Here is an 18,497-nt window from a genome sequence, read left to right on the forward strand (position 1 = left end):
ACCAAAACCCTACCATAGGTTGTCTACAAGAAACACATATGAGGCGGGTAGACACACACAAGTTCAAGGTTAAGGGTATGAGCAAAATCTTTTGGGCATCAAATGAGAAAAAGAAGGCAGGAGTGGCTATCATGATCTCTGACAAAGTCAAAGTAAAAATAGATATGATTAAAAAAGACAGGGAAGATCATTACATCCTGATTAAAGGCAGTATAAACAATGAGGAAATAACACTGCTCAATATATATGCACCAAGTGGTGTAGCATCCAAATTCATAAAGGAGAAACTGGCAGAGCTCAAGAAGGAAATAGATAGTAAAACCATAATAGTGGGAGATCTAAATATCCCACTGTCAGATCTAGATAAATCAAACCAAAAAATAAATAAGAAAGAGATAAGAGAGGTGAATGAAGTCCTAGAAAAATTAGATGTAATTGATATGTGGAGAAAAATAAATAGGGACAAAAAGGAATACACTTTCTTTTCAGCTGCACATGGTACATTTACAAAGATTGACCATGTAATAGGTCATAGAATCATGGCAAACAAATGCAAAAGAGCAGATATAATAAATGTAACCTTCTCAGATCATAATGCAATAAAAATAATAATCAGTAAGGGCACCTGGACAGGCAAGTCAAAAACCAATTGGAAATTAAACAATATGATTCTCCAAAACCAAATTGTCAAAGAAGAAATCATAGAAACAATCAACAATTTCATTGAAGAGAATGACAATGATGAGACATCCTACCAAACTCTGTGGGATGCAGCCAAGGCAGTACTCAGGGAAAAATTTATATCCTTGAGTGCATATATTAACAAATTAAGGAGGGCAGAGATTAATGAATTGGGCATGCAATTCAAAAAATTAGAAAGCGAACAAATAAAAAACCCCCAGATGAAAACTAAATTAGAAATACTAAAAATTAAGGGAGAAATTAATAAAATTGAAAGTAAAAGAACTATTGAATTAATAAATAAGACTAGAAGCTAGAATTTTGAAAAAACAGATAAAATAGACAAAGTACTAGTAAATCTAATAAGAAAAAGGAAAGAAGAAAACCAAATTGACAGTATTAGAGATGAAAAGGGAGACCTCACCTCTAATGAAGGGGAAATTAAGGCAATCATTAAGAACTATTTCGCCCAATTATATGGAAACAAATATAACAATTTAGGAGATATGGATGAATATTTACAAAAATATAAATTGCCTAGATTAACAGCAGAAGAAATAGAATACCTAAATAATCCCATATCAGAAATAGAAATTGAACAAGCCATTAAAGAACTCCCTAAGAAAAAATCGCTAGGGCCTGATGGATTCACAAGTGAATTCTATCAGACATTCAAAGAGCAACTAATCCCAATACTATACAAATTATTTGATATGATAAGCAAAAAAGGAGTCCTACCAAATTCCTTTTATGACACAAATATGGTACTGATTCCAAAGCCAGGTAGACCAAAAACAGAGAAAGAAAACTATAGACCAATCTCCCTAATGAACATAGATGCAAAAATCTTAAATAGAATACTAGCAAAGAGACTCCAGCAAGTAATTAAGAAGATCATCCACCATGATCAGGTGGGATTTATACCAGGAATGCAAGGATGGTTCAACATTAGGAAAACCATCCACATAATTGACCATATCAACAGTCTAACAAACAAAAATCACATGATTATCCTAATAGATGCTGAAAAAGCCTTTGACAAAATACAGCATCCATTCCTATTGAAAACATTGAAAAGTATAGGAATAGAAGGACCCTTCCTAAAAATAATAAACAATACATACCTAAAACCATCAACAAGCATTATATGCAATGGGGATAAATTAGAAGCCTTCCCAATAAGATCAGGAGTGAAACAAGGATGTCCTTTATCACCTCTATTATTCAACATAGTACTAGAAACACTAGCAATAGCAATTAGGCAAGAAAAAGAAATTGACGGTATCAAAATAGGCAATGAGGAGACTAAGCTATCACTCTTTGCAGATGATATGATGGTATACTTAAAAAATCCTAGAGAATCAACTAAGAGGCTGGTAGAAATAATCAACAACTTTAGCAAAGTGGCAGGATACAAAATAAATGCACATAAATCATCAGCATTTCTATACATTTCCAACACATTAGAGCAGCTAGACAATATAAAATACTTGGGAATCAATCTAACAAAACAAACACAGCTATTATACGAAAACAACTACAAAACACTTTCCAAACAAATAAAACTGGACCTCAACAATTGGAAAGCCATTAACTGTTCATGAGTTGGACGAGCTAACATAATAAAAATGAACATCCTACCCAAATTAATTTACCTATTTAGTGCCATACCTATCAAATTACCAAAAAAACTTCTTTACTGAATTAGGAAAAACTATAACAAATTTCATTTGGAATAACAAAAGATCAAGAATATCAAAGGAAATAATGAAAAAAATGTGAAGGAAGGGGGCTTAGCAGTACCAGATATCAAACTATACTATAAAGCAGCAGTCATTAAATCAATATGGTACTGGCTAAGAGATAGAAGGGAGGATCAGTGGAATAGACTCGGGGTTAATGATGTCAGCAAGACAGTGTATGATAAAACCAAAGAGCCCAACTTTTGGGACATGAATCCACTATTTGACAAAAACTGCTGGGAAATTTGGAAAACAATATGGGAGAGATTAGGTTTAGATCAGCATCTCACACCCTACACCAAGATAAATTCAGAATGAGTGAATGACTTGAATATAAAGAGGGAAACTATAAATAAGTTAAGTGAACACAGAATAGTATACTTGTCAGATCTCTGGGAAAGGAAAGATTTTAAAACCAAGCAAGAGTTAGAGAAAATTACAAAATGTAAATTAAATTGTTTTGATTATATTAAACTAAAAAGCTTTTGTACAAACAAAAACAAAGTAGTCAAAATCAGAAGGGAAACAACAAATTGGGAAAAAATCTTTATGATGAAAAACTCTGACAAGGGTCTAATCACTCAAATATACAAGGAGTTAAAGCAATTGTATAAAAAATCAAGCCATTCCCCAATTGATAAATGGGCAAGAGACATGAATATGCAATTTTCAGGCAAAGAAATCAAAAGTATCAAAAAGCACATGAGAAAGTGTTCTAAATCTCTAATAATTAGAGAAATGCAAATCAAAACAACTCTGAGGAATCACCTCACACCTAGCAGATTGGCTAAAATGAAAGAAGGGGAGATTAATGAATGTTGGAGGGGATGTGGCAAAATCCGGACATTGATGCATTGCTGGTGGAGTTGTGAAATAATCCGGCCATTCTGGCTGGCAATTTAGAAGTATGCCCAAAGGGCTATAAAAAACTGCCTGCCCTTTGATCTAGCCATACCATTGCTGGGTTTGTACCCCAAAGAGATCATAGATAAACAGACTTGTACGAAAGTATTTATAGCTGCGCTTTTTGTAGTGGCAAAAAACTGGAAACTGAGGGGATGTCCTTCAATTGGGGAATGGCTGAACAAATTGTGGTATATGTGGGTGATGGAATACTATTGTGCTAAAAGGAATAATAAACTGGAGGAATTCAATGCAAATTGGAGAGACCTCCAGGAAATGATGCAGAGCGAAAGGAGCAGAGCCAGAAGAACACTGTACACAGAGACTTATATACTATGGTAAAATCAAATGTAATGGGCTCCTGTACCAGCAGCACTGCAATGACACAAGACAGCTCTGAGGGATTTATGGTAAAGATGCTACCCACATTCAGAGGAAGGACTGCAGGAGAGGAAACATATAAGATAAACAATTGCTTGAATGCATGGGCTGAGGCGGACATGAATGGGAAATAGACCCCGAACAAGGACACGTGTTACAACCAGTGGAAATGTGCGTTGGCCATGGGTGGGGGGAGAGTGGGGGGTGAAGGGGAAAGTAGGGGCATAAAGTATGTAAACAGATTAAAAACGAATATTAATAAATGTCTAAAAAAGATACTAATGGTCAAACAGGAAGTTTCAGAAGTTCTATTTGAATATAGATGTTCTTGACTTCAAATTAAGTATTCTATTCATGGCAATGTGGTAGAAGCTCATCTCCTCTGGTGTAATATTGAGCTTAAGTTTTATTTACTTAGAAATTCACATGTTTCTGCCTCATAATTGTTCAAAACAGCCTATCTTTATGCTGACCTCTGTTGAATCAGTCCAGCATGCAGAAAATTCATGCTAAAGGCAGAGGTTATATCAATGGCATGACTGGCAATTGTAGGGATCAAGATATAGGACCCAGACACACTGGACAATTTACTTGAATTGGATGGCACTTTATTACTAACTTCGCCTTTATATGACTGGCTATATAAGGGATCCCCTCTCAAGGCTTGAGGTCTTCTAGTCTTTACTGGAGTCCAACCTTATTGGGAGATTGGATTCCTCTCTTAATTAAACTATTTCTTTTTGGCTTGGAGACTTTGTTTTACTTTTTGGCATCTCAGCTAATCAATTTACTTGGAGACTTTGTTTTACTTTATGGCATCTCAGTTAATCAATTTTTTGCCACAGCCATGATGTAAAAACTTTGAATATATTACTGACAAGGGATTATGTCCTTTTTTGGAAGATCAGCCTGTAAATATATATGGAAGAGCTCATCATGAGTAAGATGGACATTAGTTGATGAATTCTATGAATTTGGCAACTGAAGAGTGAAGAAAAAATGAAAGGAATTTAACTTTAATGTAACAGAATGATAAGGAGCAAAGTTATGTCACCTAAATTTTTAGATTTCTCTGGATCCAAGGAATATATATGAAAAGTAAAGTATATATAAAAAATGTATACAGGGTAGAGGGACACATAGCTAGGTAAGTGTCTGAGACCAGATTTAAATTTATATCAGCCTGATTCCAAATCTAGCACTCTATGTACTTTGTTACCAGCTATCACTTATAATTCTCTTCAAAAAATGCAAAGCATAGAATTGAAAGAGTCTGAATATAACAGTTTACTCCATTAAATTACCCTAGAAGTAGATCCCATTAAAGCTTAAGGCTACTAGTACTACATTATGAAGTGCTTATTTTATTCTCGGTGGATATGTAAGGGTTAGATTGGAAATGGACAAGACAAGCTTGGAGAACATACCTCCTGGCAGTTAGAGGGATGAAAATCATACATAACTAATCACTTATTGGGTGCTAGGTGCTATGGGAAATGCTGGGGATAAAAAGAAAAGAAAACACATTACTTGCCCTTGAGTAGTTTCACTGAGGTACAGAAACCAGAAGTTGAAAGTCTCTACATACCCCATTAACTTTGGCAGGCTTAACACCTTTCCAAACAGCATAGAAATCTTCACAAATAAGCATAGAAAGGAATGATGACAATTAATAATAGATAAGACATTTATTATTTCCTTTTTGCCTTTAATGCTGCTAATTAAAGGAAATACAAATGAAATCAAACACAACAGTTTCTGCTCTCGAGGGGATCACATTATAATGTAATGTAAAATGTGTGAATATTTTGTGTTCTTGAGTGTTCATATACCCATAACAAACAACAAGGATGATCATTTTTAATAGAATTGTAAGATAGGAGCCCTACTGGCTTCTCACCTGGAAGACTACAGTAACCTTCTTCATTCATCTCTCTGCATCTCATTTCTCTCCTTTGCAATTCTTTCTCTACTCTTAACCAGCTGATCTTCCTAAAATGCAAGCCTGACCATGCCACTCTTCTCAAGAAGATTCAGTGTTGCTTCATTACCTTTATGATAAAAATGTAAAGATCTCTTTCATTATTTAAAGCTTTATTTGATGAGTTTCTGATCAGTTTTTCAGGCTGATTACATATTATATCCCCTTGGTCTCTTATTTGTTGTTTTTTGTGAGATTCCATCTTTTGCCTCGATATATATATTTAAAACCCTTATCTTCCATCTTAGAATCATTGCTGTTTATTGGTTCCAAGGCAGAAGAGAAGTAAGACCTAGACAAAGGGGGATCAGTAACCTGGCCAAGGTCAGAGAGCTAGAAAATATATGAAGAAAGACTTGAACCTAGGACCTCCTGCTTCTAGGGCTGGCTCTCAATCCACTGAACTACCTAGATGCCCCATCCATATCTTTTTATAGGCTATCCTTTATGTCTAGATTTTTTTACCTTAATACTGTTGCCTCTTGGATTTCCTAGTTCCAAGTCTGGTTCAACTAAAATGTAATTTTCCTCAAAAAAGATTTTCTCATTCATTAAGTTATTAGTATTTTTCTTATCTCTGTCTATTTATTTTGTATCTATTCTATATTTTCTTCTCTGTGATTATAAATTGCTTTATAAATTGCTATTTGACTATAAGCATATTGAGGACAGGAGCTCTTTAAATCTTTTATTTGTAGCCACACATGAAATAATGTTTGGCCCATAGCAAGTGCTTCATAGTTATTTACTGGTTCACTGATTATATAGTAAATTAATAAGAAAAGATAGTTTATAATATTTGTACTTAACCTCCTCTAAAATCCTAATTCAGGGACTTTCATGGATGAATGAGCTTCTTCAAAGGCTATGCTAGTGACCCAAAGTCTAATCCTATCAAGCTGATCAGGCATTAAATAGCTGCTCAGTCTTGAGAGAAGAATCAGAGTGTGTCAACAATTTGTGGGATATCAAGTCTTCATTTATGCCTTTGGGAAGTTTTGCCATTTCTAATATATTTTAGTCATTTTTTCTACCTTAACTTTTTCTGCCAGAGAAAGAAAAAATTCATAAAGCTGATCACCACATTTCTTCAGTAAATGCAACTGAATTACTGTGGAAGTCCATAATAAATCTCATGAGATCACATGAGTATTCTTCTGCTGACTCTACAATTATTTCCTGTCAACAGAGAAAGTTTTGAATGATATATTAGGTCTCTTGCAAATTGCATCAAAGTAGTGAAATTTTTACTTTTCTTACACAAATGCCACTTCCTACCATCTGTTGATGTCAAAAAACAGCAAGTAAGATGATCATTTCCTCATTTGCTCTCATGGATGCATGTATATGAGACATACAAATGGAGCAAAATGAGTTATTAGTTCAATAAATCTTAAAGAATAAGACACTTGGGGATCTAAGACGTTGCTGGCTGAAAAGAAACAAATGGGAGCTCTTGCAAAAGATGCTTGATCATGCCACTTATAATAACAAATGATAATAAAAATGTTTTAGGTGTACTACTCAGTTTAATGAAGCATTTTTTATTTGTTTGTTTTGGTTTGGGGCACTTCATGAAACTGAACTTTGAAAAATCTATTCAGACCATCTTGGCCTAAAATACCAGCAAGTACCAATGCAGGAATATTATGAGTAGCAATGAAATAAAACTGAGGATCATAGAATCCTGAAGCTAAAAGAAGCCTCAGAGATCAAGCCCAATAAATACTAAAACAATCACATCCCTTATATGTGATCTTCCAATCTTTATAGAAAAACTTCTAATGAGAGGGAACTCACTATATCCTAAAGTTGCCTGTGCAACATTTAAAAGGCTCAATTTCTTTTTGTTTTGTTTTTTTTTCTTCTTTGACATCAAGCTTAAATGTGTCACTTTGCAGCTTATACTCCGCTGATTCTAATTCTGTTTTTAGGGGCTCCACCAGTCTAATTGATCTTCCATTTGATGGACCTTCAAATACTTAAAAATAGCTATCAGGTTCCTCTAATTCTTTCCTTCTTCAGGCAAAACATCACCATTTTTTTCAACTGATGTTGAAGTCCTTATTCATCATGGCTCTCTGCTTCTGGATGCTTTCTAAAATATTGATGTCTTTCCCAAAATTAGGAATTAGATCAGTGATAGGCAACCTTTTGAGCTTGCTGTGTCAAAATTTGCCAAAAAAACCAAGCATAACTCAGGTGGTATGTCACTTCAAGAAAAAAAAACACATAATTTCATGATATATAGTTTAAGTAACAAAAATGTATCATTGTAATATATAACTATTTAGTAAAGCAAAATAGGTAAATTAATATAGGTAGAATTGTTATCTATAGTGTACACTGTGTCTATACTACACTACAGCAAATGTTTCATCCTCAATATGTGGCCCTGTACTTCTCTATATGCGGCTGTGAATCATCGAAAATGACTACGTGTGTCAGTGCTGACACGCGTGTCATAGGTTTGCCATTGTTGCATTATATTGTTCCAGATCTAACAAAGGAAGAGTGTTGCAGGCCTCTCACATTCTCAGTTCAGGACAATGGGCTTCTCTTACTGCAATATAAAGTCAAACTTTTCTGACTTTTAAGTCATAACTGAGTTTACACTCCCCTAAAAGCCAGCTCTGTGAAGCAAAAATTTTGGCAAAATACAATAATTTTGTATTTGCAAATGGACAAGGTTAGGCCTGCCTGATTTTGCCATTTTGTATTATCACTTTTTTTTCAATGTCCTTCAAGATGAGCTTAAAAATACGAATTCAAAATAAAAATTTTCAACTAAAGAGAAAATGAAGCATGATAAGAATGAATATAATATTCATGAAAATTTTCTTTTTAATACACATTCACTATTACAGTGTATATATTTTTAAATTGAATATGGAAACCTCTCCCTCTCCCAGTTGTTTTGCATACTTACACAGGACTACTAAATAAATATATCAATCGATAGCTATAAACATTTTTAAAATTATAGCTACAGATAAAAGACATAGTAATATATCTCAAATCAGCTATTATATCTTAATTGGCTTTCCTGCATCTAGTCATTCTACAGATCTTTCAAGGCAGAAATATATACCACTTTCTTGGTTTTTCTAATTTCTTCAATGGTATATTGAATCCTGACTGTGATTACCCTAAAGTACTTTGTTCTTTTATATAATTTATTCTATCCTGAATCATATTGTGGTTTTTATATACCTGTCTTATACTACCTTAAAGATTACAGAAACCTTGTAAGAGAAAATGTTTCACCCATTATATGGAGCAAATAGCCTTACAAATAGTCAGTATTCAGTTAATATTTGCAAAGTTGAATTGAATTGTATGGGAAGGAATTGAATAATTTGTCAAGAAGAAAAGAAGTGAAAGTCTTTTCTCTACGACCGTGGGATCTTTTGTGCAAATTTTGGAGAATAAAAAGGAGAGGATTGAGATGAATATAGATTATCTACCTCATTATTTTCTAGTTATAATTCTTAATTCGTTTGGATAATCTTTATGAATTCACAACTTCATGACTTAGACCTGAAGTCATTGTGGCTTTAGTTATATATAAAATTATAATTATATATATGTAATATATAAAATTATAATATATAAAATTATATATTACTACAACTAATAATAGTTTTTGAGATATGTAGAGTCCTTTATAGTTCAGAACACTTTGTAATCAATACTTTGGAAAGTTAATGGATAACAAAATCAAAAAGGTATGTAAATAGAGAAAAATATTCCAATAGATGTTGGAATAGTTACAAGATTTCTCAAAAAAAATTCTGTTATACTTTCATAAAAGAAAATGGACTTCTCAGCTGATCAGACAATTGGGAATGTTGCTTAGTTTTTCTTGTTGGTCAGATCTTTGGAGAGATGCAAGGTTCTGAGGAAGTCAACCATTACAGAGGTTAAAAGCCAGCAGTAAAAATTAGCTTCTGCTTCAAGAAAATATATAGATGGAGCCAAGTATTTGAATCTGCCACTTTCTCTTTCTAAAAGAATCATGGTGCTTAGATAGGAAAAGCTAGTTTGATTAGTGGTCCTTCCCCTTCCTTTTAAATTGTGGATTTGCTAGTCATGTGGATTTTACAAATTCCTGCCAATTGGAACATTGGCGTATATCTAATATAACATTAATACAAAAAACATAATATATTGTAAATATCAAATATTGTTCATCAGTGTGCTCCTAGGCTTTTAGGTCAATATAAATTTTGTTCTAAGTAAAGAAAGGAAATAGATATTGAAAATAGTGTATGTTTTTCATTTTATAGTAGTTTTTACAAAAGATATATCATAAGTAATACACCAATATTCTTTAAAATAATGGGCTCACAACTGGGTCTATATCCCAAAGAGATTATAAAAAAGGGGAAAGGACCTACTTGCACAATAATATTTATAGCTGTTCTTTTTTGTGGTGGCAAAGAATTAAAAATTGAGATGATGTCCATCAATCAGTGAATGACTGAACAAATTGTGGTACATGTTGGTGATGGAATACTATTATGCTATAAGAAATGATAAGCAAAATGATTTCAGAAAAATCTGGAAAAATCTACATAAACTGATGCAGAGTGAAATAAGCAGAACCGGGAGAACATTGTACACAATAACAGAAATATTAGATGATGATTATCTGTGAAAATTTGGCTACTCTCAGCAATGCAATGATCTAGGTCAGTGATGGTTAAAACTTTTTAAAGAGGGGGCCAAAGGAAAGGAAATCCTCATCTGTCAGTCTGTTTCTAAGGCAACTCTTTCAAAGAGTCATTGTATTGTATCCTACTCATTGTATTCATTAGATTGGGAATCATGTCACAGGGCTGGATAGAATATTTTAGGGGACCACATCTGACCTGTGGGCCATAGTTTGTCCATCACTGATCTAGGTCAATCCTGAAAGATTTAGGATGGGGAATGCCATTCACCTCCAGAGAAAGAACTGTTGGAGTCATCTTTCACATCAGTGTATTTTTGGTTATGTTTTGGGGTTTTGGTTATGTATGACTTGGTTCTTACAACAATGTCCAGTATAGAATTGTGTTTTGTATGACAAAAAAAAATGAAAAAAATAATGGGCTTCATTCTGCTCTTCATATCAAAGAGATATGTTATGCACTCTTTAAATATATATAGTGAAAGGAACATTTTAACATACCAATAAGAACAAGAAAATAGATCGAATAAGAAATTATGAATCTTCACAATATTAAATATTTGTGTACATTGTATTATATATGTATATTGTTACAATCTGTGTGATTATATGAATAAAATTGTATATTCATATGTGTTAAGAGATATGATACAAAGAAAGATAATCCAAAGATACATAGATAGATATAGAGATGATAAATAGACAATGTGAGGCAGCACTTTGATGTTAATACAGAGCTGATCTCAGAGTTAAAAAAAAAGACCAAGTATTCAGTTCCACCTCTGACACACAGTCATAGTCAATGAACAATAAGCATCTCCTATGAGCCAGGTGTTGAATACAAAGAAAGGCAAAGGATAGTTCCCATGCCAAAGGAGTTCACAATCTAATGGATCCCATAAAGAAAAAATAAATGTTGAAAAGGCTCAGGAAGGAATAGATGAGAGTAAGGGTACCCAATGGGGGAAAGAGTGGAGAGGAAACAAAGTCTCAAAGAATACAGGTAGGAAAGGATAAAATTATTAGGCAAGTGTCCCATCCTTAATTGGAGGACGTAGGAGGAGCTTTTCCAGGTCCACCTTCCATAAACTCCAATTAGAGAGAGGGAATGGCCCCATGGGTTACTTGACCTTTTAGGATGATAAATTTTTGGAGAAAATGAAAAAGACTATGCATGTATACTGACTGACCATGTGGTTGGGTGCAAGCCACGTCATTTCTCAGTATTCTAGGTAACTCTCTAGTGATTTAAGTTGTGAACGTGTGGAGGTAATTTCCTACACAGTGGAATAGTGTCTATTTTCCTCTACTTGGATGATATATTAAATTTAATAAAGTATAATGAAACTACTGTATTCATTTATTTTCTTCTTTTGCTTTTCTTTTCTGCATTTTAAAATGCTATATTGCTGTTATTTTTGTTTACCCCTCACCACCTACTAAACACTTTTGTCCTGAAATAGAAGCCTAGTAGATAAATGGTTAAAGAACATGCAAGATTAGTTATGTTACATTGATTTTCTGCTCTACCTGTCCTGAAAAAACAAAACAACAACAACAAAAAAAAACAACCTTAGATTGTTTCTTTCAGTCATCTCACTCTCAAAGTAGATGATCATTGTTCATGAAGTAGTTTACTGTTTTGTGCAACACTGACCATGTACCCTCTGGAGATTCACAAGAATAGCATATGTAGTATCATGAGCTGTGTTGCATTATAATTTTGGATTGGCTATACAATATATATTTTGCACTATTCTCTTGTGCTGCTACCTACCTTGCAGAAGTGAGCAGAACTTGCCACAAAAAAAAGGCATTGAGCAAAAGATCCTCCAGTTCCTCCCTGATTCACACTTATACGTCTTATATTTTCCCTTTATTTGGGGTGGTGCCCTTGTATTATTTAGTATTATCTCTCCATGGAATTGTGTCAGTTCCTTAGATATTACCAAAGAGGAAACTACAAATATATTTATCACTTTATGAATATCACAGTTACTTATAGTTATTTCAAGGTCTGTAGAAGAGACTCGTTGTTAAAAGCTCAATTATGCAAATACAACACATAAACGTGTCTTCTAGAAAAGAACGACTTTAGTTCTGATCATGCTTATTTGACAATATTGTGGAATTATCCCAGACCTCCTCAGCTACCCAAGAACTTGTATCAGTTTATCATATTTTGTAATACATGTAGATACTAAAAGGGAATTTCCGGAGCTGATCAAGCTGCAAAAACAAAAAAAACAAACAAACAAAAAAAAACATAGTGTCTACAATTAAGAAAGATTTCTAACAATGATACCTAAGTGATGCATAACATTAATGTTATTGGTAAAATAGTGCTTATGTTTTATTAAATATTGTAATTGTTATAAGTTTTGATTAGGAAAGTTAAGGACTGAGATATCAAAGATATTATAAAGCTGGGTAGAGAATAGTTATATAAACATGGTGCGGTTTGGGGAAGGAAACAAGTAAGAAGCGGGGAAGCTGGTGTGCAATAAGTTTATGAAAAAAAAAAGAGTAACTTGAAGCCATTTATTATGCCTGGCCCTAACTTCAGGGGTTGCTCCTATGGCCTGCTTTTTATAATGACAGGAATGCAGAGTATCAGAATATTGGCTATGAAAGCCTCCTCTTCTACTTCCTTTTGCTCTAGTCTTTCAGACTGGTGCTATGGCACATAAAACTAGCAAATCTGCTAACATCATTGTGAAATTCTTTCCTAAAGGCATACCTTATTTTCTTGTGTTTAGCTATGTTGCACTTTGTAGATTTTGAATTATTATTATTTTTTAAACCCTTGTACTTCGGTGCATTGTCTCATAGTTGGAAGATTGGTAAGGGTGGGCAATGGGGGTCAAGTGACTTGCCCAGGGTCACACAGCTAGGAAGTGGCTGAGGCCGGGTTTGAACCCAGGACCTCCTGTCTCTAGGCCTGACTCTCACTTCACTGAGCTACCCAGCTGCCCCTGAATTATTTTTTTAATTGAAGATTTGTGGCAAGCCTGTGGCAAGCAAGTCTGTTGGAGCCATTTTTCAACAGCATATGCTCACACCATGTCATTAAGTCACATTTTGGTAATTTTCAAAATATTTCAAACTTTTTCATTATTAGTACATATTTCATGGGATCTGCAATTAGAGATGTTTGATATCACTATTATAATTGTTTTGGAGTGCCTTGATCGGCACCCATTTAAGACAGTGAACTGACTATTCTTCCAAATCAGCCATTCCCCATATTTCCTTGGGTTTTCCTGTCCTTTCAAGCACAATATTGGAGAATTTTGCATGAACTTATGTGATAAAGCAACAGGGTTTGATGATCCAATTTTGAAAGAACCTCCACTATGGGAAAAATGCTATCAGATATTGTCATATACTATAGAGAAATATTTCAAGAAAGGAAGAGTCAGTTGATGTGGCAAACTTCATTGTTGTCTTATATTAAGAAATTGCAGCAACTACTACAACCTTCAGCAACTACCACCCTGATCAGTTAATAGCCATCAACTTCAAGGAAAGACCTTCCATCATCAAAGATTATGATTTGCTGAAGTCTCATATGATAGTCAGCATTTTTTAGCAACAGAATATTTGTTAATTAAGGTATATACGATCTCTTTTTAGACATAATTCTATCACATACTTAACAGACTACAGTATTGTGTATTACTTTTATATGAACTGAGAAACCAAAAAAATACATGTGACTCACTTTGTTGTAATATTCACTTTATTGCAGTGGTCTGGAATCAAAGCTTCACTATCCCTAAGGCACGGCTGTACTTGAATTAAGAAATTATAAACTTAATTGTATTTAATAAGCATAGGAAGCACCACAGTAAATATATTGTGCATAACTAACATTCATCAGGAACTCCTGCTGGCCATGGGTTGGTATTTCAGAGAGTAATGACTTCGTTCTGATCCTAATAAAGGTAGCTAAAAAAACTTGGAGTAAAATGATAACTTTTTCAATAAATTATCCAAAACAGCTCCAAAGAAAGAGCTGTATTGTCTTTTTTATGTGATCCCCAAACAACATTTATCTACAGTTAAGTCTAGGCTGAAACCTCAGAGAATTTTACAATAATTCTCATTCAGTATTATTAGGAATCCCCTGAATTATTTAGGTTCATACTTACATTGTGCTTTGTGAGGTTTGAAATATTTGTTGCTATTGCTTGTAGCCAATCAATGCAGTCTTCAGCAGAGAGACACTGAATAATTCCACTGCAAACCCCATCCACAGCAATAACTTGAAATGCATTCTGCCTGCAGACATATCATAACAGCTCAGATCAGAATATAATTCTATTTTTCTAACTACTCATCTCAGTAAGACTTGATGAAAATATTTTTCCCAAATAATGTGAAGCGCAACTTCTGAACACACATCCAATTGCTCTACCAAGTTGTTTTATAAATGTCTGTTTTAAAATGAAACAGAAAAAGTCAATCTAAACAGTATGTTGTTTGAAGATAATAGAAACTGCTCACAAAGGGGAAAAAATAATTTGGACCACTGAGGAGAGAAGTGTTATTTTTATTCATTGCACAGGTCTCAAGAAAATGTAAATAACTCTAATCAATGCAAAATGAACCAAGAAATTTACACATAGAGGGAATGCTATCATTTTTATCTGCTTTTGGAACTACTTGTTACTTTGTAATCTCATCAAACTGTTAGGAGGAATGGTCATTAAAAAAAAGTTACTGGGGAGAAACTCAACTACACTAAACTTATCTTAAAGAATCACAAAGGTATAAGATTTAGATCTGGAAAATGGTCTTGGAGATATCTTTTCTAACCTTCACTTTTGACAGCTAAGAAGTTGTTCTATTTATCACCTAATGCTGAATAAATTGTTTAGCCCTTCTGGACCTCAGTTTCCTCAAGTATAAAAAGAAGGGATTAGCCAGGGTGATGTCTTAGGTCCCTTTATACTCTAAAAATCTATATTCTATCCTCTATGCCAAGTTTGTGATTTTCAATAACAACCAAAGTCTAAGTACCCCTCATGGGCTTCCATTGATTATGTTTTGGTTTAAGAAAATGAAATGATCCTCTTTTAAATTGCTTATGAAAATGCTGTAGAATTCCAAGTTACTCCCCACAGTTTTAATGATTCCATTTTACATTGTGCTTTTGCATTGTTTGGACATAAGCTAAGCACAACAGAAGTATGAGAGACACTGAAATGAATGGAAACTATCCAAGCCTTTCATGCCTCTGTTCCACTCTGTGCATTTGCCACAACATATTGGATTCCATAACAAACTACATTCAAGTTCCAAGCAATTACAAAGCAATGGAAAACTTCTGCCATTCAGTGTTCAAAATGCTATAAAACTTGTACACATTTCTCAGTTTTTGGTAAACATCCTTTTTGGCTTTATCCTGAAAAAGCTTTATTGGTTGTAGATCCAGGGATATTAGATATTATTTCATTTCCCAAAACAAACACATTTAAAAAAAACCAAAGCATATGGTGAGTACAGAATGCTACATTAGGCATCCTGCCATTCTCCTCCTCTTTGTGTTCAATTCATAGCTTATAACTTGGGTGTACAGTGATTCTACTGGAATGTCTCTTTTGTTTCTTACACAAGTGCTAGTTCTAACCTCCTGGTCATATTTTTTTTTGCTTTTCCTTTTCATAAATAAGAGATCTGCTCATTTTGAGGCATACCTGTATCCCTTATAAAACCATAGGAAACTCTACCTCAGTGGGAAGTAGACAAAAATTGTCTTTCATAAAATATTCTTCTGAGTTTATTACAGGACAAATCTACATGTAACTAGAAGAGGCTCTGAGAAGCAATAACTTTACATAATTTTCTTGTCTTAAATTACAATGATTAACACAGTGAGACATTTCAAAATAAACCTCAGAACTGAATCCATTAGTTTATGGTAATATAGAAGTAATGTATGCTTAGCAATATGCATATTTCCCACATCTCTGCTAAGAGCTGGGATTCTTAACCTGTAATTCATTAACTTAAAAAAAAAGACAAAATTATTTCAATAGAATTAGTTTGCTTTGTAATGTTATGTATTTTATTTTAGGCATTTAAAAATTATTTTCAGGAGTCATAGGGATTATCCAATCTGCTATAGAGGTCCATGGCATATAAAAAAGTTAAGAAATTCTGGTGTCTTTGTGTGGCAAAGAACTAGAAATTGAGCAGATGTCCATCAATTGGGGAATTACTAAAGAAATTGTGGTGTATGGTTTAGATGAAGTACTTCAATGTTATCACATCATAATAAATGGTGAGCAGGTTAAGTTTAGGAAAAAAAAAACCATGGAAAGATCCGAGTGAAATTGTGAAGGGTGAAATGAGCAGAACCAAAAGAACATTCTATACAATAACAGATTTTTGATGAATGACTTGTATATATACACCTCCAAAGAAAGAATTGATAAAAAGAAACAAGGAAGGCAGTTATATATATATATATATATATATATATATATATATATATTTTTTTTGCTAAATGAAGCTTTCTTCAGTGTGTGGGAAAAAAAGGAGAGTAAGAGCTACCAAGAAATTTTAATATAAAAATAATAAATAAATCATAAAAGAAAGATATTCTGACCTAGAAATAATTAGGCATGATATAAAAGAAAGCATATTTTTATAAATATTGACCTTCTATAAATTGAATACATGTGCAAAAAATTTAGACATTGTAAGGTAGTATTATCTGATTAAAATAATAAAACTTTGGACTATAAAACTACATAATATATATGCATATATTTGCACATATGCACATATACTTAAATACTTATACACATGAGTTTCTAGATATAAATAATTTCATAGTAAATTAATAGCTTTTATTGTTGTTTTTTTTTTTAATTTTTAAACCCTTAACTTCTGTGTATTGACTTATAGGTGGAAGATTGGCAAGGGTAGGCAATGGGGGTCAAGTGACTTGCCCAGGGTCACACAGCTGGGAAGTGTCTGAGGCTGGATTTGAACCTAGGACCTTCCGTCTCTAGGCCTGGCTCTCAATCCACTGAGCTACCCAGCTGCCCATAAATTAATAGCTTTTAAATATCCTATATTAGCCTCTTTATCAATTTTCCCATTTTCTGAATCTACTTTCCATAACCTGGGGATAATTTCTTTTGCACATGCTAAATGAATTCTTTCAAATACTTCTTGACATAACTTTGGTCTCTTCCCCATATAGCTTTTACTTGTGATTAGCTGTGTTAAGAATTCAAAAGGTAAATACTTCCCAGTTGTGTGACCCTGGGCAAATCACTTAACACCCCTTGCCAGGCCCTCATCACCCTTCTGCCTTGGAGCCAATACGCACTATTGACTCCAAGAAGGAAGGTAAGGGTTTAAATAAATTTAAAAAAAAAAAGAATCCAAAAGGTGGATTCTTTTACTACTAGTCTTCCAGTATATAATTAGGCAAGTTTGGCAAAATTATATAGCCTTCCTGTGTTTCAATTTACTCATGTGGAACAAAACTACATTTATGGTCTATATTGGTGCTGTCTTTAGTGCTCTGCTCAAGGTATGTTGAATGGGTTTTTAAACTTTCCTATATTGTGAAGTATTATCTGGCTCATAATTTTTAAAAACTTTCTCTACAGAGACAGGTGTCATGAAAGGAAAAATGGTATTTGCATTTAATTTTTTAAAAGATTGAATTTTTGGACATGAAGTAAGCAGTAATAGTTAATCTACTTAGTTTCCTTACAGTTTATGGGACTCTTTCTGAGATCAATAGCCACCATTACCTATTTATTTAGAGTAGAAGGACACTAAACTTTAACAAAGTTTGCTGTCCTCTTGAGAACACTCAAACTTTTTCATGATTCTTGGTTTAAAATGAAATATATTTGCTAGAAAACAACTACATAATTAAAGTATTATGGAAAGTATAATTTTGCCTTTATGTTATTTATTCCCCATTCCTTTTTTCCCCTTCTCTATATTGTTTTCAAACCTCTAAGGATTCTTTCTCCTGCCTTTGGTAAAAAAGAATTTCTCTTAAATACTGCTGAATTTCACAACAATTTTCAATAATTGAATTTCATATTGTAGTCTTATTTTAAAACAAGTGGACTGGCCTACAGTTTGCAGGCTTACT

The 18,497-nt window shown here is 33.5% G+C and overlaps 1 protein-coding gene across 1 annotated transcript in view; it reads right to left on the minus strand.

The window, feature by feature from the left end:
- SNTG1 (syntrophin gamma 1) overlaps window positions 1-18,497 on the minus strand; it is a 504,168-nt gene that overhangs the window by 301,609 nt on the left and 184,062 nt on the right. Inside the window, exon 10 of the mRNA XM_044682770.1 lies at window positions 14,518-14,647. Within this exon, the coding sequence (XP_044538705.1) occupies window positions 14,518-14,647 (130 nt within the window). The remainder of the gene's footprint in view (window positions 1-14,517; window positions 14,648-18,497) is intronic.

This window comes from Gracilinanus agilis, chromosome 1 (assembly GCF_016433145.1).
Source record: "Gracilinanus agilis isolate LMUSP501 chromosome 1, AgileGrace, whole genome shotgun sequence".
Lineage (NCBI taxonomy): Eukaryota > Metazoa > Chordata > Mammalia > Didelphimorphia > Didelphidae > Gracilinanus > Gracilinanus agilis.